This window comes from Ammospiza nelsoni, chromosome 4 (genome assembly GCF_027579445.1).
Source record: "Ammospiza nelsoni isolate bAmmNel1 chromosome 4, bAmmNel1.pri, whole genome shotgun sequence".
In the NCBI taxonomy this organism is placed as follows: Eukaryota; Metazoa; Chordata; class Aves; order Passeriformes; family Passerellidae; genus Ammospiza; species Ammospiza nelsoni.
This window is the reverse complement of record NC_080636.1, coordinates 50,413,945-50,440,522: the sequence shown is the minus strand read 5'-3', so window position 1 is coordinate 50,440,522 and position 26,578 is coordinate 50,413,945. Positions and strand designations below refer to the sequence as shown.

At 46.9% G+C, this 26,578-nt stretch overlaps 3 protein-coding genes across 9 annotated transcripts in view; 1 reads left to right on the top strand and 2 right to left on the bottom strand.

The window, feature by feature from the left end:
• Window positions 1-10,527, bottom strand: part of RUFY3 (RUN and FYVE domain containing 3) — a 30,671-nt gene extending 20,144 nt beyond the window's left edge. For 3 of the 6 annotated variants that reach the window (XR_009418283.1, XM_059470034.1, XM_059470031.1), the window contains exon 1: window positions 10,297-10,527. Coding sequence is in view for 5 of the 6 variants with exons in the window: in XM_059470034.1 (XP_059326017.1) it covers window positions 10,297-10,507 (211 nt within the window). In the remaining variant the exon portion in view is untranslated. Of the gene's footprint in view, window positions 1-4,575; window positions 5,206-10,296 lie in introns of those variants that run through there. The other 3 variants (XM_059470032.1, XM_059470035.1, XM_059470036.1) reach the window with 3 other exon arrangements.
• Window positions 10,528-14,004: 3,477 nt separating this feature from the next.
• On the bottom strand, window positions 14,005-15,732 carry UTP3 (UTP3 small subunit processome component). 2 transcript variants are annotated; one of them, XM_059471168.1, is made up of 2 exons: window positions 15,366-15,732; window positions 14,005-15,323 (listed from the first exon to the last, which is right to left on the bottom strand). In XM_059471168.1, exons 1-2 carry the CDS (start codon window positions 15,685-15,687, stop codon window positions 14,068-14,070), a joined length of 1,578 nt encoding a protein of 525 aa, XP_059327151.1. In that variant the 5' UTR covers window positions 15,688-15,732; the 3' UTR covers window positions 14,005-14,067. The 2 variants fall into 2 exon arrangements, with proteins under 2 accessions (XP_059327151.1, XP_059327150.1); XM_059471167.1 differs by having other exon boundaries at window positions 14,005-15,730.
• A 3,697-nt stretch (window positions 15,733-19,429) lies between these two features.
• On the top strand, window positions 19,430-25,582 carry JCHAIN (joining chain of multimeric IgA and IgM). Its single transcript, XM_059470956.1, has 4 exons — window positions 19,430-19,645; window positions 22,066-22,201; window positions 23,384-23,464; window positions 23,677-25,582. Exons 1-4 carry the CDS (start codon window positions 19,582-19,584, stop codon window positions 23,876-23,878), a joined length of 483 nt encoding a protein of 160 aa, XP_059326939.1. The 5' UTR covers window positions 19,430-19,581; the 3' UTR covers window positions 23,879-25,582.
• Window positions 25,583-26,578: the final 996 nt, after the last annotated feature.

Here is a 26,578-nt window from a genome sequence, read left to right as displayed (position 1 = left end):
ATCATCTCACACACAGCCTCTGGATATCAAGTTCCTCCAAAGACAGATTAAATAAAATTACAGAATCACAAACTGCCTTAGGTTGGAAGGGACTTTGACATTCATCCCATTCAACACCCCCTGCCTCTGTCCCCTGCATGGACAGGGACACCTTCCCCTATTCCAGGTTGCTCTAAGCCCCAACCTGGCCTTGGACACTTCCTGGGATGAGGCAGCCACAGCTTCTCTGGGAAACCTGTGCCAGGGCCTTACCTGGGAAGCGTTTGTTCCATCAGGAAAAAAAGGTCACACATTTTTCAATAGGTCAGGACTTCTAAAATTATTTTTAAGTACAGAAATTTTAAACAAACTCATGGGGAGAGACTGAGCCATCAGTAAAATAACCTAAAATACCCAAAGCATCAGTTTTGGGAAATGAAAACTGAACTTGATACAGAAAGTCCTGAGTGATGCTGCCCAGTCAGCCCTGCTGCTGGGAAAGCCTTGGCCCAAATCTGGAGAAATATTCCTTTATTATGAAAGGGGCACCTCTGGTAGCATTACTACACTTGAATTGCATTCTGATATTCTTTACCTTAGGAATATGTTGAACAGCAAATAAAGAGGCCAAGGGAGAAAATTAGGTAGATGCTGTTCATGTTATGGGAGGTACACAACTAATTCTTTCAGGTTAGGTTTGCCAACATGATGGATCACTAATTGTTAACAAAGAAAAGGGATCTGCAAAGGGTTTCAGCATCATACTCTTAACACCCTGCAAGCCCAAAATCGGGGAAGTCACGGGCTGTCTGCAGCCTGGAATGCTAGGAACCATCTACTCAGGACAAAAAACCATTTCTTTTAAAACCCCCTGCACAAACATTCCTTCTCTAAATAAACACATATACACAGAAAGCCTTGCCTACAGAAGAAAAGAGCAGTCTAAGATCTGCCAGAAATCAGAAGGAAATAAAGAAGTACAGACAATTTGGAAATTCCCAGCCCACTCTCCATTACACCTATGGGACAAACAAACAGCCATGTGCATCACATGAAGTCACAGCTTAATCCCACCCTGAGTCTTACTCCCATCCCCACATGATTGCCATCAAATAATCACCTGATTTCTCTATGTTGCTGCTGTATGGAATGTTTCTGCACAACCAGCCTGTTTTCAGAGGGAAACACATGACTAACTGCTACGGGAAATTTCTCACCCTATGTTAGTCCTTGACAGTTTACACCAAGAAAATAAAAGCCCAAACCCTTGGGGTTTTTTCCCCATCTTTCACTTCCCAGTTCAGCTGACACCCAAGTGGTTTCCCTGCAGCACTTGTGACTCGCCACCTCTGAGGGACAGAATCCTGCCCCAAGCTCCCCAGCTCTGACTTCAGTTAGACTGACACAGCTTAAAAGAGCAAAGAAAATAACTCTTAAGAGTAATTTCTGCATTGAAGTCTGGATTACATGACCTAACTGCTATTCCCAAGATTTATAACCACAAACACACTGTAATTCATCTAACTTGCATTTACTGACTTCACATTTCTTCTGTTAAATCACGTCTCCAGCTCCTTCAAACTTCTCATCTATTTAGGGGTTTCTATCACCAGTTGCGTTTTAAGAGGCTTTTTGCAAATACAGTCATCTCACATGGGTTTCTGTCCACATCTGAAAGGATCTTGCCACTCCCAGTACAATTCAGATTTATTTTCTAATGGGAAAGGCCCAAGGGACAGAAAAATCCCACCTCTCCCATGATTTTACTGTTACTATTCCACACTACTGGAGAAACCCTAAACCCAGGTTAACTGTTGCCAGTTAGCACAACAAAAGCATTATCAGTAAGGTTATGCTGCTTCCCTACATCATTTTGAGGTACGAAAAACACTTGGATAGAAAATGGAGAAAAAAGGTAAAATCTGACTGATGATTCAGTAATCAGTGCAACAGATTAATGGGCAGGAGGTTTTAAGAACATTTGCTTTTCCTGAAGATGTCTGTAACTTCTTGTCAGGGCATTCTACACAAGCACATGCCAGAAACTAAAACTTTAAAATTACTGGTCAAAAAAGAAGAAAAAATCTGACATTAGCTTCTGCCCTATAGAAAAGATAATTTCATCTTCACATATTATAAATTCTAATTCCAATTGCTGCTCGTAGTGCAAATCGAGGAGGATTAATAAAGAGAGGAATACTGTAATTCCTCAAAGTTCTCTCAAGTTAGCACATGTATTCCTTCTGGATGCTACTACAAGGTGATCTCACGAGGACAAAAATTTCCACAGCCCTTATTGTGAAGCTCCTCATGATTATTCAAGATAGAAATTTAACATCCAGTTAAACAGCCTAAAAAAAAGCCATTTTGTGGAACTTCTCCCCACAGCTGAGAGCAGTGTTCAATGCCATCTATACACACACTCTGTTCAACATTAAACAGAATTACAGTCCAGGTGGTTTTTACCTCCATCCCTAAAGCTGCCTCCAAGACCATCACACGCACTGCAAGCAAACAAAGTTAACAACCACCAATGTCACATTTAATTCTGAGGGGCCTGCAGAGGACAGTAAGGTTCTAAGAGTCTTATTAAGAATACAGCCTGTTTTAAAAAAATTAGTTCTTTCTCTAATCCAAGCAGCTTTACAGTAAGCAGCAGAATCTGCTTATTTTCATATACACACAGAATTGTTTCAACCAACTGAAAAAGCATATTAATTGCTTTTATTGTTAAATTGAGTGGCCATGCTACAGGTTATATGGAACATACCCAGTTGCAAGCAACTCAGTACCTGCTGTTTTTAATTTGAAGAAAAGTTTTGCTTAGCTGTTCTCAAGCTCCAGCTCTGTGCAGACTAGAATTGTTGTGACTGAAGGCAGGATGGTTGCTCGAGGGCTGGGGGCACAGCAGATCACAGGGTGAAGAGAGGCCAGGGACAAAACTCTCCAGAAGCAGCAAGAGCTGAGGGACAGCAAATGGAAGGCTTCAAATCTTAATCCAAGAAGCTGTTTGATTTGGTACTTAGTGCAACATATATTTTACATCTCTTGATTTCTAAGGAGAAAACTGTCCTTCTTTGTTATGCTTTGGAAGAATTACACAGCTTGTTTTTTCCTTCTTCATAATGCCTACCTTTGCACATCAGTTTTGTTTTTGGAGACACTCCCAGGGACACAAGCCCACGCTCCTGTCCCCCTGACCTGTGCACACCCTGCAGGCACAGCAGCAGTGCTGATGCAGGAGCACCAGACCAAACACCAGGATACAGCTGTGTCAGCTTTCCTATTGTCAACGCTCTTCCTGACCTTCTCTGTTCAAAATACAGCTTGGAACTAAATACACTCCCAAACAGCCAACCAGCAACCTTCATTTACCAGGAAGGTTGTTACAGTGCTGCTCTTTTGCATTTATTTTTGATACTTGACTGTAATTACACCTTGAAAAACACAGGAGTGAGACCAAGGAAGGTCTCAGTGTAACACACAAGAACATGGGAATTGGAAGACAACTGAATTCCTGCTCACCCAGTACTCACCTCCCTGAAGCCCTGGGATATGCTTCAGAGGGAATGCTAAATTTCTCCCTTTGAAACTTCTGTCTGGTATCCCACTGCGTGACTAAGTACTTGGCAAGCCAAATCCAAACCCAAGGGCTACTGTCACTGAAAGAAGCTGTCAAATGGAAATGAAATTATCCCTTGGAAATTTATTTTAAAGCTTAAATCCCCACCACAATTTCACTTGCCTTATTCAGCAAGACAATATAAGACACTGCTGACTTAACTAGGTAGCATCAAACGGACCAAGCCAGACTGCTTGGTGGAGTGGCATTTCAGGAGTTACTGGAAAAGGGTCAGGCATGAGAAGCTGGGGCCTCCTTGCTCTAAAACCAAAAGGTGCATCCAGCAAGGGCACTCAGAACCTCAGCATCTGCAGAAACTCATCACCTCTCCTTCTTCCCCATTTTTTATTGGCAGAGCACTGCACAGATGTCCTGTCAGACTTTTAGTCCTCAGTGCATTCAATCCTTGTCCTCCTATTAAACTGTTTTTCAACCCAAAATCCTTTTTCCAGGGGAAAGCAAGATGTGCTACATCCCCACGTTTCAGGCTTCCAAGCCATTACGAACAGCAGCACGCTCATCAGAGGCGAGCTGGGGCACTGTGATGGCATCGTCACCTGACAATGGGCACCGCTGCGTAATCGCTGGGGCTTTCCAAATACTCCCCACGACCGGGCACACGCTGCGGTCCCCCGGTACCAGCCGGCTGCTCACTAACACAGCTATCAGCCCCGGGTTAAGGGCAAAATCATGATTAAACGGTCTCACCGAGCACACACCACGGTTTTCTTCCTTCCTGAGATACACAAACTCGATACAGCTAAAAAGAGAATGCATCACCAATCCGCCTTAAAGGGCTGGGTTACAAATTCGGAGGGCAATCTGAAGCAGCAGCCTGGCTCTCTGCTGTGCCCACGGCTGTCCAGGCTCCGCAGGCAGGACACGAGCGTGTGGTCCCGGAGACGCCCCCTCCCAAGCGGTGCAGCGCCGGAACAAAGCCGGCCCGGGGCTCCCGGGGCACAGCCGGACCGTACCTTCGTGGGTAGGCTCGGGGTCGGGTGTCAGCGAGATGTCATCCAGCTCGCGCAAGCACAGCCACTCTCCATCCATGGACACGCGGAATTTGCAAAGGTAGATGGTCTCCATGGCAGCCTGAGTGATCTTGTCTGTGGTGGGGGTTGGCATGTCGCTTTGAGGCGTCAGAGCAGACATGATGACTCAGCTGGTACAACAACAACGGGGGCAAAATAAGGACTAAAAACAAAACCTTTCTGAAGAAGAAAATCAGAAATACCTTGCGATTAAAGGACAGATTGCTCAGGATCACAGAGGCTGCTCTGGCCTTTTCATAGATCAAGCAAGGTAAAAACGCTGCTCCTTCCCGCTTAGCTCTGCCTCCCTCCTTTCCACCGACTGCCGTCGTTCTCCAGCTATTGCTAGAGGCTATTGATCCTCAGCATCCACAAAAACCTGGCTTCTCCACCAGAGGCAGCAGGGAAAAACAAGTAAAAAATAAAAAGAAAAAAATAAAGAGGCAGCAGAATCAAAAAACAGTGTCTTCCTCTGGTGATGACCCCAGAAAAAAAAACCAAGGACGAGCGGAGAGGCAGTGTCCCGGTGGGCGAGCGGCGAGCGCTGCTCCCGTCTCCCGTCGCAGCCCGGCAGCGAGTGCCGCCGGGATTGGCTGTGCGCAGGGAGCAGGGTGGCGACCAAAATGGCTGACTAATGAACAGAGCTGGAAATCCAGGCTCATGTGATCGCCTGCGATTCCCAGGATGCTGCCGAGACGCTGCTGATGCGGGGCCGGCAGTCAGGCGCTCCTGGGCACAGCAGCTCCCGGCCCGGCTCTGCCAGCCCGCTGGGGAGCGAGCGCAGCACCGCCGCACCCCCACCCATCGCTCCCGGAATACAAAGGAGCAGCGCCAGCAATACAAAGGCACATCTGTATTCCGCTCACATCCCTGCATGCCACTACAGGAATTCAATCGGCATCTTTGTTTTCACGGGAGGTGTGCAAGGCGCAGTTTGGTTTTTATTCGCGGGGGCACCTTGGAGCTAGAATTTCCCACATACAAAAAAATGTTAGGATGGATTTATTGTCTCAGGGAGGAAGGAAAAAATTATCTGGCTCTAAGCACTCCAGTGACTGAGGATGAAGCTCTTTTAAGCAGGGCATGTGCACATGGGAGGACAATAAAGGAGAACACCACCAACACCATGACCCAATCTTATACTTTAAAAATCTCCCCTGAAAATTGTGCTGCTCAGCTGAGGCTGACAAAGAAATATTATTACTCAGCAGGAAGAGAAACAGGCTTCCAGGCTCTCAACAATAATATAATGATAGTATTTTATAATAACACCACCACATTCCCTGTCCCTTCCTGACTGGCTGAACCTCACCTGCATCCCCAACCCACAGGGTCCTGGTGCTGGGGGACAGGAGGGTTCCCAAAGTCGCTAGTGTCACCACCCACTTCAACAACTCTATCAGGCACTAATAAATGAGCTTATCCGACTTCATTCCTGTGTGGCTCCAATGTATTTGGGGAGAGCAGATGTGTAACACCCATCTGAAATGGACAGACAGTCAGCCTTGGAGAAGGCTGGCACCAGAACAATATATTGATAACACATGCACAATGTACAGGACCTTGATTACTCTCCCTGCTTTTTGTTCCCCTAACAAATACTCAGAGGGAAGCACATGTTTCTTGGGGATGTGAAATGCCAAAACAGAATGGTGGATACAGAATTCAGCATGCCAATGCAGACAGCTGTCAGGAGAAAATGGCACCATCATGTACATAAAACTGGGCAAGAGGATTAAGTGCTGCTATTTTTGACTGGCAAGAGGAAGCAGTTACTTTTGGTGAAAACTTCCCGCTCAGTGCAGCGCATTTTGACTCAGCAGCTCTTTCCCCATTAGGCCAAACCCAAGCAAGCACCAGGCAGCCTGTTCTGCCAGCGACGCAAAGGGCAATTATCTCACACAAAACAAGAATTACTATTGTTTCTTCTCCCCAACAGAACAGAGTTCATAAAGCGTGCTGACAGCATCTTAACTCCTATATTTATATACCCTTTCAGCAGTCACCGCCTCTAGCTGCAGCACCCACATCGCACCACCCCAAATTCTCAACAGTGACAGGGCCACGTACCAACTGCTACAGAACAGCTGCTGGCCCTGGCTAACCATTGGACAGGGTCTAAACAAACGGCACATGCTCAAAACAAACCCTTTAGAATCAACATAAGCTATTGCTCACGTTATTATCCAACACATCTCACTACAGAGAGTTTAATTTCTTTGTTTTCAAAGCAATTAGAAATACCAAAGCACTGGGTGTAGCTCCCATTTCACAACACGGGTGTTCAGCTGAACTCAGCACAGGCAAGTGCCCTGCACATCAGGATCACAGGGAAGGTCTGCTAAAAAATCGGGAACCATTCAACTTCCACTGGTTTGCTTTTAACACGCTGAAAGAACAGAAGCCAGTAATTGCCTTCCAGCTGAAGGGAAGTTCTATTTTCAGGCTCCTTTATGCAATGATCCTGCTGCAAGTACTCCACAGAGATATTTAAAGTACTAGGAAAATGTTCCTAAACTTTGACTTATTTCCAAAGACCAAAAAAAACCCCAAAAAAAACCCAAACAGGAGGCGTTTAACTTATGACTTTTTATCTTTTTATCACCACCTGAAAACCATAAGACAAGCTTTTCCCTATCCCCATCCTGTGCCCTAAAGTGATTAAAAGCAACAAACCATGTCATGAAGAAGCAAAAGAAAGGTATCAAATGTAATGTTCCCATAAAACCTTTCATAAAACTACCAGGCAACTCAAGGGCACCTGATAAGGCTCCATCAGGGTTCCAGGATGGTCATGGACCAGGAAAACCCCAATCACAGATAAATGCAGAGGAGGTTCTTCAGGATGAACCACTTTCTCCATCTCAAACCAGTCAGGCAGCCTTGACTGGTCCTACAAACCCTCCTGTGAGCTACACTTTGGCACAAGCCCTTAAAGGCTTTGGCTAGATTGCAAAACACAGCAGGGGGCTGCCAAAACATTTTTAAGATTAAATAATCACACGCTGACAGCAGTGGAATTTTCAGACCAATTACCTGAACACCAAGCACTCCCTCAGCCACCAGTATTTGGGAGGTCAGCTGTACTGCAAAGTACTTGGAGTTTCAAAGCTGAATGAATTAGAATAATCTACACAAAGAAACCCAAACAAATTGCCAAAGCACCCTCAGGACTCCAGGGAGCATCTTTGGGTGCATTTCTATTTTCAGGGCCTGCACAGGAGCAACCCGTGCTTCCATCATTAGGATAAAGATTTCCCCCATCACTGCATAGAGATTGCAAAGCAAGAAGGACAAAGCCATCTCTGACATGGAATGTAATCTAAAAAGATAAAATTAGCAACACAGCATCTACACAGCAAAGTCTGCTTCTGACTCTTTTGCCAGGACAGATATGCACATTAGCTCAAATACCAGCTACTCCCAACCCTACAAGCTCAAACAGGAATGGGCAAAAGGAGGTTTAACAATCCAAAAACCAGTAACAATTTCTTAATTAAGAAGTGACAAATTTTTCTTTACCTACTGTGAAACACAGAGATATTATTTAGGGATTAAAGTAACTCTCATAATTGAAGAAAATGGAAGGAAAAGTCTACTTCAAGTATCATGTTATTGAGTAGGCTTTCAGTGAGAACAAGCAAAGGTCTGGGGTTTGGTTTAAGGTTTTTTTAAGGACTGCCTAATCTAGTTGCTTTTATTCTGTTCTAAGGTTTTGCTGCAGGTCAGCATGTTTAAGTACATCACCTTGTTCCTTCTGTCTGGAGCCACCTGTAACAAGTAAGCAGGTGCTGCTGCCATGAAGAGCTTTTGCAGTCTCCTTCCATAAGCAGCTCTGGCCTTCACCTGATGTTTGGAATCAGGTGAGAATACAACAGAATAGTTTAAGGATTGAGTTGTAGCAGGGAAAAAAAAGACTTGAAACAAACCTCCAAAATATTGTGAAATACTTTTTGGTGTAGTGGCCACTGCCTCCCTGTAACACTTTGCAGCAGAACTGCTCCTGCTGCTCTGTGGGAACAAATGAAAGATGCTCTTAGAAATGTGAGAACTGGAAAAAAAAAAAAAAAAAACAAAAAAAAAAACAAAAAAAAAAAAAAAACAAAAAAAAAAAAAAAAAAAAAAAAACCACAAAAAAACCACAGCAAGAAAAAAAGAAATGGTGGGAAAAAGTGATTTACTGAATTTACTGACAGAGTTTGCCCCAGAAGACAGAGTTCAAGACACCATGCAAATACATGCTGATTCCTGCTGCCTCCAGACACTGCATCAGTCAGCCCCTGAGCAAGCTGTGACACTGGATACTGCACAGGCAGCTCCACCTCCATGGCTCACAAAAACAAGGGAACTTTTATATGCATCTTGTAAAGGTTTCTCACAAAGCTTACCTGAACAACCACTGCAGAATAAGGCTGACACAAGATAAAGCATTTCTCAACCACTGAGCTTCTCCACCAAGTCCCTGCACACAAATGTGCTCATCTCAATGCTTCAGTTTCCCCAACGTCCAGATAAGAGCGCCTCACAAAGTTTGAACAGCTACAATTAAATATTTTTCTCTAAGTCTTCTTTTCTATCAGAAGTAGCTCAAGCCCTTGCATGCATATCACAGGGTTTACCATGGGTAAAGATCTCCTGATTAGGGAAAAATTACAAGTAAAACTGAAGGTTTTGAAAGGGGCCTGTCATTCCAAATAATTTTACATAGAGGGACTTTGGACATAAGTTGGCAGTCACAGACAGTCCTTCATAGAGCTCAGAGCAAAGTCACGGCATTTCACCTCCTCTTGGCATTACAGACATGGACTTCTTACCTCACTGGTTCTAGCTCTGCTGAGTAATGCCTTCAAGCACATCAGCTTCCAAAGGAGAAAATCCAAACAAATCAGCTCCTGAGTGAGCGAATGCTCACCTGGGACAGGAGGTGACAAAGCAAAGGCCAAAAGCTCGGTCACACACACTCTTGGCAGCAGCCCAGAGGATGAAGCTGCTGGTTATTTTTAGGATGGATGGAAAAGAGAAGATCTCTTCTGTATGCACCCATATGTGTATTTCTTATTTGATTTTAAAATACACCCAAGTACTTCAGAGTACTCCAGCTTCCACAAATACACCACAAGAACATCATAAAGAATCTTACAAAGGAGAACACTATTTGTCACCCAACACGCCCCACACAGCGATGCACTTCAGCCTCTTCAGGGTCTCCAGCGCGCAGTGCCCTCGCTACGGATTTATTTTCCGCACCAACACCAGGAGGAAACCCGAGAGGGTGTTCCCCAGTCCCTAAACTACACCCCGCGTGTCCAGGACAGCCTGTTGGATTTCCAAGGGCGGCACCGATGCTCCTCAAAGGGCTCTCTGTGGGGCTGGTTTTGCTGAGCTGCTGGGCCAGCACGGCTCACGTGCCGCCCCCCCAACCGCCTCCTTCCGAGCCCCCCGCCCTTCCCACCGCCGGGAGCAGCCGCGTCCCCCCCGCAGCCCCGGGGTCACGGGCAGCTTTGGGGCGGCTGCCCCGAGCCCGGGCGCGCCCGTAGCTGCGCGCGCCGCACCGCTCGGGGCAGCGGCGCTCCGGGAGGGCAGCGGCGCCCAGGGACCCCCGGCCCGCCGCCCACCCCGCCTCGATGGACGCTCCCGGCCCGGGAGCAGCCCCGTGGTACTCACGGGCTCCGTCCGGTCCCGGGTAGCTCAGCACCAGCACGGGCAGCTCGGCCCCGCCGCGGGGCGCCGGGGGTCTCCACAGCCCGGGCGGCGCGGCCGCGGCGCCGCCTCCATGGCCGGGGTAGAGGAGGAAGAACGGCGGCGAGGCAGGGCGCGCCTCCTCCTCCTCCTCCGCCGCTGCCGCCGCCTCCCCGGGCTCGGGCCGCCGCTCCATGCCGGGGGGCAGCTCCGCTTCGGCCCCGTCCCGGGAACTTTCCGCCGGTGGCGCTGCCCGCTCCGCCTCCGCCATCGCCGCCCCAGCCCCCGCCCCGCCCCGGCCGAGAAGCGCCGCGGCCGCCCCAGCCTCCGCCCCCGGGGCTCCCCCCGCACCGCCGGTGACAGCCGCCACCCTCCGATGGTGCAGGGGCTCTTACCCGTGAAACGAAGCCGGGGCACCATCTCCTGCCTCCCCTTGGCTTTCCCCGGCGTGAGAACTCATGGACAGCTGCGTTTTGAGATCCTGGGACAAAAGGGGACAAAGTCCAAGTATATTCTTTAGTATTACAACTGCCAAATACAGCGTGCTACTGGGAATTTCACTTGGGACAGTCTTTCAGAAGATAAGGCAATTAATGTGGATTGTGGTGCTGTCAGCAGGCAGGAAGCACAGAAATCTGCCAGTTTTTAAAGATCACCCAGCCTTCTGTGCACTTGGGTTAAACTGAAACACATTGCTGGTTTCTTTTTAAATCTCACATTAAAATTGCAAAAGCAAAGCTGTAAAGGCTACTGATTCATGGAGACTGATTTTTCAGCCCTGCCCCAAGGCATGCAACATGTTGCAAGTAATTGAACAGATGCTTTAAGCCACTTCACAAATTGCACAGCTGAATGTTTGAATTTCTACGTGCTAACAAGAGTAAAACAATACCCAGACTGTGTGTGATGGAATACTATCGACCACAGCTAGGAAAACCCACACAGCTAGGAAGAAACCTTGACAAAATCTTAGGCAGCAGCAAATGTATTTCCATGTGAGTTTCTCAATATATTTTCATTGCCCTGTATAAACAGAAATTTCAGGTGGTGATGCAGAAAGCATTGTCCCCCTCTCTGCCACTGTACTTTTCTGCTCTGCTGCTTCCAAAGGCAGCCAGGCTTACTCTGGATGCTCATCACCCCTCAAGGATTATGTCTTCCATGTGCAGAAAAACAATAGCTCATACCTTGGAGCTTTTTACACTTTGCCTGTGTCAGTTTAAATATGAATTATTCATGTGCAGGTGTGGCAGGACTGACTGTCCTTTCCATTACTGTGCTCCAAGTGAGCGGGTGGAAAGGACCCAGGGCAGGTTCTTCCATTGCTGCGAGGGTGATGGAGGTGAGACAAAGCTGTTACCTGAGGTGAGTCCCACCTGCTTTAGGTGCTGCTGAGGCTGCCAGTCCTCTCCAAGCAGGGCCCTGGCAAGGACAAGTGCCATTTCATGGCTGAAGCATTTCTTGGCAGTATCAGCACCTTCCCCAGAAGCAGTACTGGAAAAGGGAAAAGGCAGCATTAACCAAGACTTTGATCCACTCCTTGCTTCTTTTCCTGATCACCTGTGGTCCTTGCCTGTTTGCATATGTCCATTTTCTCAGGAATTTTCAAAACCACCTGTTCACCACCAGGCATTTCCCCTCAGCACAAAACATTACTCCAAGTATTTCCTAGTGACACGCTACAGTGTCCCCCCTCCCACAGCATTAATAATCACAGCATTCCCATTATCAGCCATACAAAAAAGCAAATGGGAATTATGTTTATGGCTTTGTCCAGTCTCTCAACTAATCAAGTGGACATAATGCCTGGTTAATCTTCATTAGTCCAGGAGCTGCCATCTGCCGGCAGGCAGGGCCGGGCCGCTGACACGCAGCATTCTCTCCAGCCTAACCCCAGGGGGATTAGGAACGTATCTGTAATGGCACACCAATTTGTTGTTCCCCTTATTTACTGCTCAGGTAGAAGTCACCACAATTGTGCTTGCCAGCTGCTAGGAGCTTTCCAAGGAAGCACAAAGCCAGAAGGACCGTTAGCCCTTCATTTTTGCATCAAGGGTGAAATGTGCACAAGGAGGTTCTGTGGTAATGAGATCAGGGAGCATCTCTGCTGGCTATTTTCCACACCTCGTGTGATGCCTGTTACACAATACCATCCCTCCCCAAAAAAAGCACCTAAGCTGCTTTTTCTGCCCAGCATCTTACCCCTTATTGACCTCTTGGCAGAGCCACCAGGGCAGAGCTCAGCATTATCAGTAGCAGTCTCCAACCATTATGGCAGTGGGGAGTTAAAGGTGGGCAAATTTTGCTTCACTCCTCAGCAAGGCTGAGCAGCAAAGCTGCTCCTTCTCCCTGGGAAGAAGGAGCAGCTGACACTTGCTCATAGTAAGGGCAGGTGAGTAAGCACAGATCTAAGGAGACCTGTTCAGTGCACCTGAGACAGGACTGTTCCCATCTGTCCAGCTTAAGTACTGTGTTTCTACCTTTCCCTTCAACAAGCAGCCTGGAAAATGACCAAAATATTCTCCAGTGAACAGTATGTTCCTGGGAGAAACAGGGCTGGGTTGTTAAGGTTTACACAAGAACCCCAAAAAAGCACATTTCACTTTCAGAGCACAAGCAGAGCACCTACATGCTTGTATTACCTGGCCTATCACTGGATCAAGAGCACACACTCGTCTCCTGGCTTCCCCCAGGCCCATCACAGACACAAAACACCCCCATAAGATGCAACTGCATTACTAAATAAAGCAATTATTCTCCTGAAATAATTCCATACAGAAAACTAATACTTTTCAGATGGTATGGTACACAAACCAAGGCATGGGCTCCCTGAAACCTGTCCCAGACACAAGTCCAGGTTCTACCTGAGACAGTTTCTGTTAAACTTCAGAAAAATTATCACTCACTTTCCCTTCACAGCCCAGATTGGAAATGAACTGACTATTCACAGTCAGCTCCTGGCAAGCATTTCAGTGTGGGGTTAAAATGTATTCACCAAAGGCATGGCAGTAATCAAAACACCCCTGAAGTTTACCTGCCCACTGAAGACATAACACCTTAGCCATCTGTAAGGTGGTCCTGCAGCAATGCTAAGTCCTGTAGCAGCAGACAACATTTAACATTTATAATAGGGGAAGTTAATATGGTTATCACATATATGGTTATAAAATCCAGACAAGTCCTTGCTTTGCTTCTCACTAAATTTAGGAAGGGAAACAGTACTTCAGACCATGTGGAACTAAGTAATTTAAAAGAAGTGCCCATACTTTAGGTGTTTAAGAGCTAACAAAGGTGTTAATCAGAACAAAAATTAACTACTATTAACCATGTCTCTGCAGCTCAACACAGGAAGAGGATGGACCAGAACTAGACAGCAAAACAGAGCAGGCCAGTGATACCTGCTGAGCCCCTTTCCCAACCCATCCTCAAGAGGTTCATCCAATCCCATCTCCTCACCAGTCCCGCACAGCCCATTTAATTCCCTTTTCCTGATATATTCCTTGCAATCTCTCAAGGTTTCCTGTTGAGGGAAACTCAACAGCATGACAAGAGAGGAAAATACCTTCAGACATGGGTGAGGTGTGGAAAGGGCCCTGTGCCACTTGGAGACAGCACCTTCTAGAAAGCCTCCTCTGAAAAAGAAAACCAAATACCACCCCATGCCCAGTTTCCCTAAGAATAAACCCCACAACATGGTGTATAAACTTTTTATTGGATGCAGTACTGCTACTTGCAGCTCTGACAAAAAGATGACCATCACTTGAGCTTCCTGCTCTTTTTAACCCCGGCCCGAATGCCAGATAGTTCCCCGGCGTATCTGTGCAGCTCCCTGCGCACCTCGCGGACCTGGCCCTTGCGGCGGATTTTGGCTCGCCGGAATTTCTCCCGATGCTTCACCCGGGGGTTGCGGTCGATCTTCCTCCTCTTGGGTGTGAGGCCTTTGTTCTTGATCATCTGATAGGTCACCCCTCTCTTCTTACTGGGATCCTCTCCTTCCGACACCGCTGCTTCTTCAGGCACGTCCTCGTCTCCACTTCTCTTCCTCTTGAGTGCCAGCTTCTCCTCCATCATCTTGTAGTACTTTAGGGCAGCCTCCTCATCCAGCTCTGACTCATCCGACGACTCAGCAGCAGCAGCAGCAGCCTTGCCATTAACAGGTGCAGAGGCACGTTTTGGTTTGGTTTTGTTGCCATTCATGGCGAGAAACACCGAAAACTTGTTTCCCTTACGTAGCTTCTCTTCCTTCTTGTCATAGTAGTTCCTCAGCAGCATCCGGACCTGTGGGGAAAGCTTTTGGTCTATAACAGCAAGGTCGTTTATGATATTCCTGTACTCCACCAACCGCTCGATGACCGGGTGGCTGTGAACTGGCATCCTCTTGGACTTGAGAACCAGATAGAAACTGATATTGGCACAGTAGTTCAGGTAGAGATGATACTTGGTCTGCAAATAGCGGCTGCCCTTCCCGTGGGGGATGGTGCCGTCTCTGACCATTTGCAGCAGCGGGTGCAACTCATCCTTTATCTCCATGAGCTTCACCTCAAAGTCCTCCATCAGCTGCAGGAGCTCTGGGGACTCCTGCTTCAGCAGCTTCAGCTGCTCCTTCTTGGAAAGGGCCTGCAGATCCTTATCAATTTTCTGCCCCTTGCTATCGTGGGTTTTCTGCTGCTTAGCCAGGTAGCCCTGGATCATGTCTAGACCATAATCATCCTCCCCCAAATCCCGCACCAACCGTCTCTGGATGACTTGAGCCTCCTGCTCCTCTTCCTCCTCCTCAGCATCGATTTCTTGCTGGGTCCGCTTGCCTTTGGCCTGGGCATCACTCCCATAGTCCGTGTCATAGTAGAGCTGCTTGCGCTGGCCCCAGGAGAGCTCATGAGGGAGCTTGGCTTCGGGATGACGCTCTTCCAAGTCGCTTTCCATGGACAGGTCCCCCTCTTCATCCTCAACATCATTTTCATCTTCCTCACCTCCTTCCTCTTCTCCGTCTTCAACATTTTCATCTTCCTCACCTCCTTCCTCTTCTCCGTCCTCAACATTTTCATCTTTCTCACCTTCTTCCTCTTCTCCATCTTCATCCTCCTCTGCGCTGTACTCCACAAAAGGATTCCGATCCTGAATCTCATCCTCCTCCTCGCTGTCCTCGGGCAGCTGCAGACCCAGCACCTCCTCCTCCTCCTCTTCCTCGCTGTCCCCGGCCTCGTCGCCGCTGTCCAGGGCGGCCATCACGGCGCGGAACTGTTCCTCGTGGAAGCGCTCCACATCGTCCGCCAGCTCCTCGGGGCCGGCGCGGCCGCCGGGCACCTCGGCGGGATCATCGTCGGGCTCGGCGGGCTCGGCCCGCGGCCGCAGGACGGTGCCGCGCCGGGTCCGCATGGCTCCTGATGCCCCCGCCGCGCTTCCCCTTCCGCTGCGTCCCTTCCGCTCGCTCCGAGCCCTTCCTGTTCCAGGGCCGCAGCGTGGGCACGCCCCCGGGGAAGCGGGGGATGCCCCGCGGGGAGGTGGCGTTCCAGCTGGGGCAGCGCTCAGCAAGCAATGATGCCACGTGGGGAAAAAAAAAAAAGAAAATAAGAAAAAGCCTTTTGTTTCCTCCTCAGAGTTTTTTCTTCCTCTAGAAGTCCAGCCAGTACAGCTGCTGTCTGTGCGGTCATCTTACGGCGAGGGAAAAAACAGATGGAGAGCACACCTTACACCTGTGCCCTTGTAACCAAAACTTGATACTCCGTTCCCTAAGACCCGATCAAACTCTGAGAGAAGCAGAAGTATTTGCAAACCTCTGCGGACACCTCCGAGGTTTGGACATGACCTGTCCCGTCAACGAATCGCACTTCTGCTTCAGGCTGCACAGCTCGGCAGCTGCTGCTTGATCACCTCTGCACTCCTTGAATCTATCCCATTATGCCAAGAGATCCTTGCGTCCCAGAAACGGAGTAATTCTGATTTTTCAACACCTGGGGATCCCTCCCTAAGAGAGCTCAATGCAGTCTGTACTTGCTCACCTCTGCATTGTCATCGTGTGTTTTTGTGTCTGTCAGCCACAGCAGAGCACCAGCCCAGCCTCCCACCCTTCCCAAGGGAAAATGACATTAATACTGACCCACAGGGAAACAATCCGCTTTTATGAGCTGCAGGGAACCCTGCCATAAGAAGAGAGTACTGAGACACAGGAATTAGTGTAGGCCATTTATCAGAGCCTGATAAATCAGGCATGCACACCTCCCAGCAAGAGCAGTTCTGCGTATGAGTGCAGGGGCTTTTTCCTCACCACAGAACAGGTGCAGGTGCATTTATAAATGGTCCTGCCCACCTTTTTGTAGAAAAAAAACCTGGTCAAACAGATATTCAAATTAGCTGAAACACAGTGGGGAGCTTTACTCACTTTTTGGTGATTCATTTGGATCCTGATCCATCTGTTGGCAAACAGGTCTCAGTTTTATCTTTCTGACACACTCAGCCTCTTCACATGGTCACCTCTGGATCAAAACTTTCTTGCACAAACACAGCTTTTGCCTCAGACCACTTTTCCGAATCTGTCCCTGCCAGTTTTCAGCCATCACCTTCCTGGATACAGGCCTGTAAGAAGAAAGAGCAACAAGAGTAACTTCAGTCTGGAGATACAGCATTCACTACATTTGTTGGCCATACCTCGATGGAAATCTTCACTTGGTACTTGGACGTGTGCAGCCAGATCCTGCCAGGCTAAAATTCCAGCTCACTTTTGCAGCTGTGACTTAGAGAAACCCAGGCCTTGCTCATGTCTCTGACCTTGAGAGTTTCCATCTTAAGTGTCCTAATTTTTTTCAAGTCTGCCCTTTCAAAAATCAGCATACTAACTTCCACTTGGACCACTTGGACTCTCTAGGATTTAAATGGTACTGACATGTCCGCCAACACAAAGTTAATTTCCAAGAGCAGGAAACAATCCGTGTCTACTCAAACCTTTGCCAGGACTTAGTGAAAACATGAGTCCCTTCTGGAGAAGCTGGAGATGATCTCCAGCATGAGTTAGTTGATCCAGTCAACCAGGAGCTGCTCAAGCCAAACCAGTTTGCTGTAGGCAGTGTGGGATCACTGCTACCAAGACAACAATCAGGGACTGCTGCTGGTCTGTTTATGCACCATTCTGTTGGCTTCCAAGTGAGAAAGGAGGAGCAAACAGAAGCCCAGGGCAGACTGCTTGTGGATGGTGTTTTATGTGGAGAGAGAGGCCCTGAACCTTGGTGCTGTCCAACTTCCCCTGTGCAGCAACAACAATTTCAACCCACTTCACTTAGGCACCTGCCCAGCTTCTTACCTGGAAAATCCTAGTTCAGCACATCCAAGGGCACCTGGAAACACAGGACATGTGAACAGAGACTGAAACCACAGGGCTGGTTCCAAATTCTTTTCCAATTCTCAATTATTCCACCTCTAGCTTCTGTCCTGCAGGGAGGTTGGGAGTCCAGCTCACCATGCAGCGCATTGCCAAACACCTGCTCACCCAGAAAAAATTCCAGAAGGCATCCAGTAAAACAGGGGTAATCCATGCAAATAACAGTCTAGAACATAAGCCTTACTCTCAAGATCTAGCTAGAAATCCCCAGAGACATGCAGGTGGCTGAAGGGGCTGAAAATAGCTCTCCAGTCATCATATCCAGACCAAGGGGCTGTACACACAGGTGTACATTTAGCAACCGAAATCCAGATATGCTGAGTGCCGGCAGCCAGGGAAAACCACCAAAGTTAACAGAAAAACACAGATAGAATTCTGCTCAGTCTCTGCCTTGACATTTGAAAATACTCTCCTTGCATGTTCCCAGTGCCGTATTTTTGTTATTGCAGCTAGGCAAACAGATCAGCACCAGCCTCCCTTGCATGTTGTTTTTCTGGTGCTGGCATCCTCCCTTCTTGTATAATCCTAGCAGAATTCTTGCAAAAAAGAGTGACTGAAACAAACAGTACTTTAGGCAGATATCCCTACCAAAACTGGTGAGCTAGGTTTATTTAAAAATGGGGCACAGGGAACACCTTGCCCCTGTCTCAGAGAGAGGGCTGCATAAAACTGTTAGCAATGCTTTCTGGGATGGGGAAGGGAAACAACCCCACATCTTTTCTCTGCTACAGACAGCTTCCTAAGGCAAACACAAGGTTTGTAAAGAACTGTGGAAGAGCCCAATGCCCTGCGAGGGGTTGGCTGTGACCCATCTTCCCCCCCTCCCCCAGTCCCACGCTCTCCTTGCACGGGCACTGCTGATGTAACCTGAAAGCTCATTGCGTCATGCAGCTGCAGGGTGAAGGGTTTGTGCTTGGGGAAAAAGCTCAGGGCACACAACCAGGGACTTGCAACAGTTCTGGCCTTATGGACCCAGCCAGCAGGGTCTGGAAAAAGGGAGACATCCTGCAAGGTGACAGGAGCTAGGATGCTTGGCAGCATTGCCAGAAGAGCTCAGCCTCTTGAAGAAGCCTGGCAAGAACAGCCAGGCCCTTGCTAAGCTTGGGTTTCCCTTAAAAAGTGGCTTTTTCTGTACAAGACACATGCAAATGCTACAGAGACAGCTCTGGCCGTTATAGGCTACATTTGCTCTTCAGAAGTTAAACAAATGATCCCAAATCTGGGACCAAAAAAAAAAAAAAATCCCAGGCCCTCTCCAGTACCAGCCTCCTTCAGGAAAAGTCTGCATGCTCATTACTCCAGGGTTTTCCTGGCACCTGACTCAGGACCACTTGTAAACCACAAGTCCCATGGAGTCCCTTGTCCAATCACAAGAAGATGAACTCCTCAATGCAGTGGGCAGAGCTGCAGTGGCTGTACCTCTTTCAGCCCTGCCCTGTCACCTTTCCTGCTTTGACTGAAGGCTCTCTGGGGGCAGGTCCAGCCCTTAATTCAGGTTTTCACACAGCTGGTCTAAACACAACTGTGATTATGAAGCCTGAAGTGTTTTTTTAATAGGACTCAAGGGATTTTTAATCTGATGTCTCAAAATTAGGAACCAGAGCTGTGACTCTTGGACTTTCTTACCTTCCATTAGCCCTGATGGCAAGATGTCCTTGTACTCAGCAGTTCTGTTGCCTGCTGGTGAAAAACCGGAAAAAGCACAATAAAAGTGCAACCCCATGCACCCTTCCCCTCCGAAAGCCAGAGGTCTTGGTGCATTAACACACCTGCTTTCAGTTCCCAGCCACATTTTCCAGTGTTGGCCAGGCTGTTTATTTTAGGAAACCCATTTGCACACGCCCTTATAGGCAGAGTCAGGCTCTCCACTGCTATTCTTCAAAAGAAGGGAAGGCAAGATGAAGAGCACTTGGTCGCTGTGTGTTGCCTTGGCTGTCTCCTTGGGGATCATCCTTGTGGCAGGTAGGTGGACAATGAAAAAATGGAAAACTGGGATTAAGACATCAATGGCAGGTTTTGTGTCATTTACCCTGAATTATTCTAACAGTCAGGAGTCAAATCTCAAAACCCACTCAAGCAGCTGTGCTTCAGTGGTGCTTGGACTGCTCAGGATGTTTCTGCATCAGAGCAGTGGGATTTTAATTGCTGCCTGGAGGATAACTTGATGACTAGCTCCAAATTTAAGATAATTAGGCATTTTTCTCTCAGGTTCCTGAAGCAATAAACTGCAAATGTGCATGCTTGTTTTTCTGCAGTCCTAGGGAGCTTAGCTGCTAGATCTAAAGACTTCCAAAATTTTCCTAGTAATCCTGCCATACAGCTACAGCCAACTTATTCTGATTAAACTGTAGCTTATCTTGTGACTCCACTGAATTTCTTGGAAACCCTTGATTTCAACTGAGCTCAGCCTGTCCTTCCAGCACATTGCTCAGTGTGGCTCTCAGGTCTCTGGAGAGTGTGAATCCATCATGCTGCACATGGTGGATCTGGCCTGCAGGATGGAGTCAATGTTCAGGCATAATCATCCCAACAGCACAGACAGCTGCATCCCTGCATTTCCTGCAGCTTTTGCAAGAGGGCATCTTGCTGTTTACCCCAGGCAGTTCTGTTGGGCTTCACAATGTATCAAAGGACAAAGCAATAGTGGATGCTGAGAAATTTTGTCCAAAACACAGTCACATAAGTATTGAGGAGGGAGGGAACAGCTCAGTGCAGTAACTCAGGCATCAGGAAATCCAACCTGAGGACATTTAGAACAGCATTAGCAAATCTTGCATTTAAATACCTTCTCCCCAAGAGACTTCACTGGGTGACACATGGAGATACTGCAGGTAAAATCACTTTTTTTAGCATTGTAATCTTAAATAAAAAATTGATGGAGCACCAGTAACTTTAACAGTGAAGCCAAGAGCATAACACAAGGAATTAAATCAGGGCAGTATTTTTAGAGCAGTCAGCAAGACCTGCATATGCATAAGATTTTGCTAATCTAATTTTAGAATTAAAGCCTGCTCTGAGAGGTTTTGGGACAACCCAAAAGCCAATAGGATCTGACTTGAACATTGGCTTTGGATGAAGGGTGGGGAAAGAACTGTGCACGATGTTAAGTGGAATGCAGCACAGACAGCAGAGGAAGAGCTGTGTGATGGACAAAAAGCCAGAGACTTCCCTTGAGCTTTTCAAAAGAGAGGCCAAGACAAGGAGCCAAGGACTAGAGAGGCTTTTCTGGGAGGCTTCTGCATCAGAGCAAAGAGCTCATGTGGAATGATGAGTTGGCAGAGAAGAAGCTTGGAGAACAAGTTAGAAAAGTGATTTCCTTCCCAAGCTAGGAAGTCCATAGAGAATCATATCCAGCAGGTCTACTGCTGCCCAAGGCCACAGAGGCAGCACTTGTAACCAGCAGGTGAACTCTAGGGTCACTGAGGTATAATTTTACACAGTAACCTTTTTCACAGTTAGGGTGCCTGTAACAATCTCAGAAACCCTGGAATGAAAGCAGATGAGACCAGGATATTACAGGGGAAGGAAGGACCAAGGCTTTTAAGTCCAAGTAACTCCAAAATCCTTTATAGACGTGATTAACCCAGGTTTTTTCAGCCTATTTCTTCTTTCTCTCTCTGATTAAACCAAGAGACAAGCAGAGCAGGCAAGAACTGAGATCCACTTGAGTCCAAAACAAACTGTTCTCATATGACAAAAATCACTGGGTCTGGTACTTGTAAGCAGGCTGAAGGTGCTGTAGCAAGAATGATGCAACATCAGAAACATGCCAAAAGCCTCTGAGTGACACCTGGCATGTTTCAGCTTGCTTTGACTGAGTTTCATATCGAGTAGCATGCTAGAAGAAGCAGTTTGGAGGGGTAAATCAGGACTGGAGTTTCCCCTGCAAACCACAAGCATCATCAGGGCCACCTGCTCTTCCCTGCCACGTCAGGGGACTGCCTTCTTTCTGGGTCCTCCTGCTTTTTGGCAGCTGTTCCCCCAGGAACCTGAAGGACAGGATACCACACAAGGAAAACTGACACATTGGCCACATTGGCAAGGTCAGGGACATTTGTTTAGCGATCAGATCCAAACTGGGGTTTGGACTGCTCGAGCAGTTCTGGTGCATGACAGAGGAATCACATAACCAATTCCTAGTAAATGAGCCCTTCAGTCACCAGTCCCACCACCTGTACACACAGCAGCACACTGAGCTGAGCAGGAAGACAGCTGAATACATCTTTGCTAAGAGACTCACTTGCACCTGCTGCAACCTCAACTTAAACCAATCCAGGTGCTATAATGGTGCATTGCTGGCATTTTCATCCCTTGGCTATCTTCTAGAGCAGCTTTCAAGGATTTTGCTATTGATTCTGGGATTGCCTATCCTGTGCTTGCAGGTTATCCAGTGGGTCCCAGCGATGAGGAGTACGTGCTGGTCAATAATAAGTGTCAGTGTGTAACAGTGACCTCAAAGTTTGTCCCCTCTCAAGAAAATCCTCAGGAAGAAGTCCTGGAGAGAAACATCCGCATCATGTAAGTGGCAGGTATTTCACAGAGATGGTGAGCAGGAGATGCAGTGTTATACCAGTTTTGTTTGCATTGTTTCTGATGTCCCGGCACTGGTGAAGTGAATAACTTTTCATGTGGGCTGCTTTCTGTGGTATCCTGAGTATTTCACTTTGCTAGGTGCTTTTCTGCCTCACATGAACCTCTCTGGTGTTTGTCACTTCAGATACAAAAAACATCTCCATGTTTTACGCAGACCAGTAGTAACTTCACAAAATAGGCTGGGGAAGTAGATAATGAGCTGTCAGAAGTTGATCTAACTTGAAACCAGATTGGGCCCATGACACTGGATTTACCTTCTGACCTGACAGAAAGCCTGGGAAAATAGTTAATGCCTAAACTGATCAACTATCAGTTAATGCCTAAACTGTCTCCCATAAGATAGAGCTCAGTTCAAGAACAGGACTTTGTCCTGTCCTCTCCTATAGTACTTACAAGGCAACCCCAAGCAGGAAGAATGATGCATCTGACTCCACTGTATCAGAAGGCTAAATAATTACTTTATTATACTATAACTATTTTATACTGCATTACACTAACAAGAACTATACTAAACTCAAGAACTCGTGACTGTCTGATGACCAGTCAACACAGCTTGGACCTGCTAGGCTAATTAACATAAACAATGTCCACCACAATCCAATCAAGCAATCACCTTCAGGTAAATCATCTTCCAACACATTCCACATGTTCAAAAACACAGGAGGAGCAAATGAGACAAGAATTGTTTTGGTCATTCATCTCTCTGCCTCTCTCTGTTTAGAGGGCATGTGAATACCACATTCTCCACTCACACAAACCTAACAGAAATGTGTGTGTCTCTGGGAAACAGCTGCAGGAGTGCTGTAGAGCTCACAGCAGGAGAACCACTAATTAAACATCCCTGTCCATCAGCCTCAAGCATCTGCTAGCACAGAGTTTAACAAAAATTAACCCTCTCAGCCCTGTCACTTGCAAGTAGCACTTACTATCAATTGCTGCAGTCCTGTCGGGGAGGGTTGTTGCCTTTGAGGGTGCAGAGGACCAAGATTTGGAGAAGGGTCAGAATGTAAATAACCTGAAGAAGATGAAAGTTTAGATTTGCTCAAAAGAGGGCAGACTGTTTAAAAAGCAGCTTTCATGCGAGTGACTCTCTCCCCACCTTTGCAGAGTCCCCCTGAAGGCTCGGGAGAACATCTCGGACCCCTTGTCCCCACTCAGGACCACTTTTGTCTACCGCCTGAGTGAACTGTAAGTAGTTTTAGTTCCTAACTTCACTTGCCAAGATTTAACCCTCAGCAGCTCTAAAAGATGTCAGAGGGCCAGATGTTCCCCTGGAACACCTACAAATGGCACAGCACTCTCCTGGCTCTACATGCAGATGAGCAAGAAAGATTGGGGGTTCAGCAGGGGCATATTTTCACCTAACTCCTCACACTTGTTCAATTTTCCATCTCTTCCAGATGCAAAAATTGTGAACCCATAGAAATTGATCTGGGCGGGGCCATCCACCAGGCCCAGCAGGGCAACTCCTGTGAAGAACCTCAGACATGCTACACCTATGACAGGAATGAGTGCTACAGCTCCCCTGTGCCCCTGCTGTACCACGGGGAGGTGATGCAGGTGCCAGCAGCTCTGACCCCAGACTCCTGCTTCGCCCAGTAGCTCGGCCCTCTGCTGTGCCAGAGCCTCAGAGCACCCCTGTTCCTATCCCTAATGTATGTAGAGCACCACAGCACCTGGATGGCAGCACCCCAAATGCTAGCCCCTGCAGTAACTCAACTTGTCTCTTCCCATTTCCAACCTCAGCCTCGTGCCATCTCCCAAGAGCAGCTCCTGGCTTTCAGTCTCCCTGGCATGCTGCAATGCCATGCTGTGTCTCACACCACACAGACCAGACCCCCAGCAGATACAAGGCATTCCCCTGAAGTCAAGGGAATTACACTGATTTACAGCTCTGGGGAAGCTGTCCTTTTCAGGCTCCTGCGTGCCTCCCCCAGACATCAGCAGGAATGTCTGTGCCCTTCCCTCCTTGAGCAATCTGAAGTGACTTTCACACAAGGCCTTTGATGACATTAGCAGCATTTATGCCCTTAGAAGACAGTTGTAAAACCATAGTTGAGAGAAAAGATGAGGGACCCTTCTAGCACTTGGACATCTGCAAGCTTCCAGTTCTCCCAGATTCAGAGAAGATCAAAAGATGCAGCTACCCTGAAGTGTTTTGCAAAGTTGCCAAGCCCTCAGCTGTGCCAGGAATACTCAACTCTTCTGGGAGATGTTGGGCATTTTACTTTCCCCACTGCTTTACTGTTACTGCTGCCTTCTTCCACCCCTGCTCCTGGTTCAAGTGGTGAAAGGAAAAAAAATCAAGTAGGCTCAAATTTATTTACTTTTTCCTTCCTCATCTTGCATTTAAATCCTCAAAAAATTCTATAAACGCAACACAAATTGCTAGAGCAGGACCCTCATCCAGGGTTCAGAATTGGAGTGATGAAACAGCAAAACCTTATCCCCACAACTGTAGGTTTGTTAGTCAAACATTCAATAAACTTTTTTCTGCAATCAAGCTGTGTGTTGTATTCAATTCAATAAGAAGGCATAAAAGGAAGCCAAACCTATAATAATATTCTTTTCTCTTTCACAATTAATCAAACTCTCCCTAAATAACTATTTATATTTACAGGCAAAGTCTCCCAAAATACCAGAATAGAAATATTTCCATGCACTTGTAGAACCTCTGACAGATTGAGGCTGAACTGGTTTATCATTTTACGATCAGATCTGCATCACTGAGCTGCTTTGATTCCCAATCAGTGCAGGATCTGAGTCTCAAAATCCAAACATCACCTAAATTAACTCTTGAAAGTGCAATCCACAGATCAGAAGTTTTCACCACTCCTGAATAGAGTACTTTTAAGACAGGTAATCTGGAGGATATTCATTCATGTGCAAGGTGTCTGTCCTAAAGAAATAAAATCATGTGGGGCCAAATTTTGAAGAGCAAAGATATAAAGAAGGATTGACACAAATTATTCTGATGTTATATCACAGTTATGAAAAACAAACTTGCAAAAACACCATTTCCCCCTCTCCTTCATGCAAAAATAAGCCAATCCAAAGAAACACCAGGAGCAAAGGGCCTCTTGGCAGCCTAAGTATTGCAGTGGGTATGTATAACCCACCAAAATATGTCTCAAAGACATTTTCATTTTCAAAACCATTCCCCAGTCTCAGAATGCTGTGATGTTACAAGCTATTAGATCACAGCTATGAAGGAACATCTCAGAGGGAGAAATTAAAGGTCTTTTCCATGCCACCTCTTTACTCCTCCTAAGACATGAAAAGACATTAAAAGGTTTTAATTCAAAACTAATAGTTTGGGGGTACTCAAGCAATGCTTAGGAAACCATTCTGTCTTTTCAAACAAACCTCTGCTATTCAGTTACTGCTATACACGTGCTGGGTTCGACCTTTGAATAATGATGTGCAACAATTCCTCCCCTCAGAGAAAGAAACATTTTTGCTGCAGGCAAGGAGATGCCACAGCAAGCAAAGGTGAGGCTGAAAAGCCTCTGGTTCCACACAAATACCTCACATCAGGACCATCACACCATCAGCTGGACTGTTCTTCTCCCCCTGGAGCTGCAAGTGACTGCGTTTCTCAAGCCATTACAGGAACATCCATCCCCCTGTTCCCTTGAACAGAACAACACAGCTCCTATGTCTCAAATCTGCAAATAATTTATGAGCCATGACCCAGAAATAAAGATTTCTGTTGGACTTAGAGATTTGATTTTTTAAAATTTCGAGCTTTTTTTTAAGGAAAAGAGCATTGACCCTGTTCTCAGTTACAGAATTACAAATATTAACTCCAGGAAGACAAATTCCCTACAGCCATTACGGCCAGGAACTGACATGGAGCTTAAATGAAATGCTGGCAATCAAATACATTAAACATGTTCAAATAAAGCCTCCCAAACATTATAAAAATTCCAGCTCTACAGTTCTTAATGGGATAAAAAGCTGGGGCTGATTACAGCAAAAGTAAAAGAGAGCCAAGTCTTGCCCATCTCCAAACTCCCAGGCTACCATCACGTGCAATTCTACTCCATCCATGAACTGTGCAGGCCCAACTACTGCTTAACTGATTGACAAAAAATAGAAATACAGAGCAGAGAAACACCTTAGTGCCGTAATAGCAACTTCAGTAACACCTTGCCCTTTTTTTCACTTTCTAAGAGAGCCTAATTTACCTTAAGAACAAAACCCATTCTTTTAAGTTTGAGTGTGTTGGTTCTCTGTTTTGCTTCTTTTAGAGCATGCTTAACCCATGTATCAACTGGGCAACAAAAGGAAAACCTTCTA

Bases quoted from the DNA above. Each gene is read 5' to 3' on its own strand.
- UTP3 (XM_059471167.1), bottom strand. From the start codon at position 15,687: ATGCGGACCCGGCGCGGCACCGTCCTGCGGCCGCGGGCCGAGCCCGCC.
- JCHAIN (XM_059470956.1), top strand. From the start codon at position 19,582: ATGAAGAGCACTTGGTCGCTGTGTGTTGCCTTGGCTGTCTCCTTGGGG. The intron at 22,202-23,383 runs GTAAGTGGCAGG...CCACCTTTGCAG, and splicing joins GAGAGAAACATCCGCATCAT to AGTCCCCCTGAAGGCTCGGG. The intron at 23,465-23,676 runs GTAAGTAGTTTT...CATCTCTTCCAG, and splicing joins GTCTACCGCCTGAGTGAACT to ATGCAAAAATTGTGAACCCA.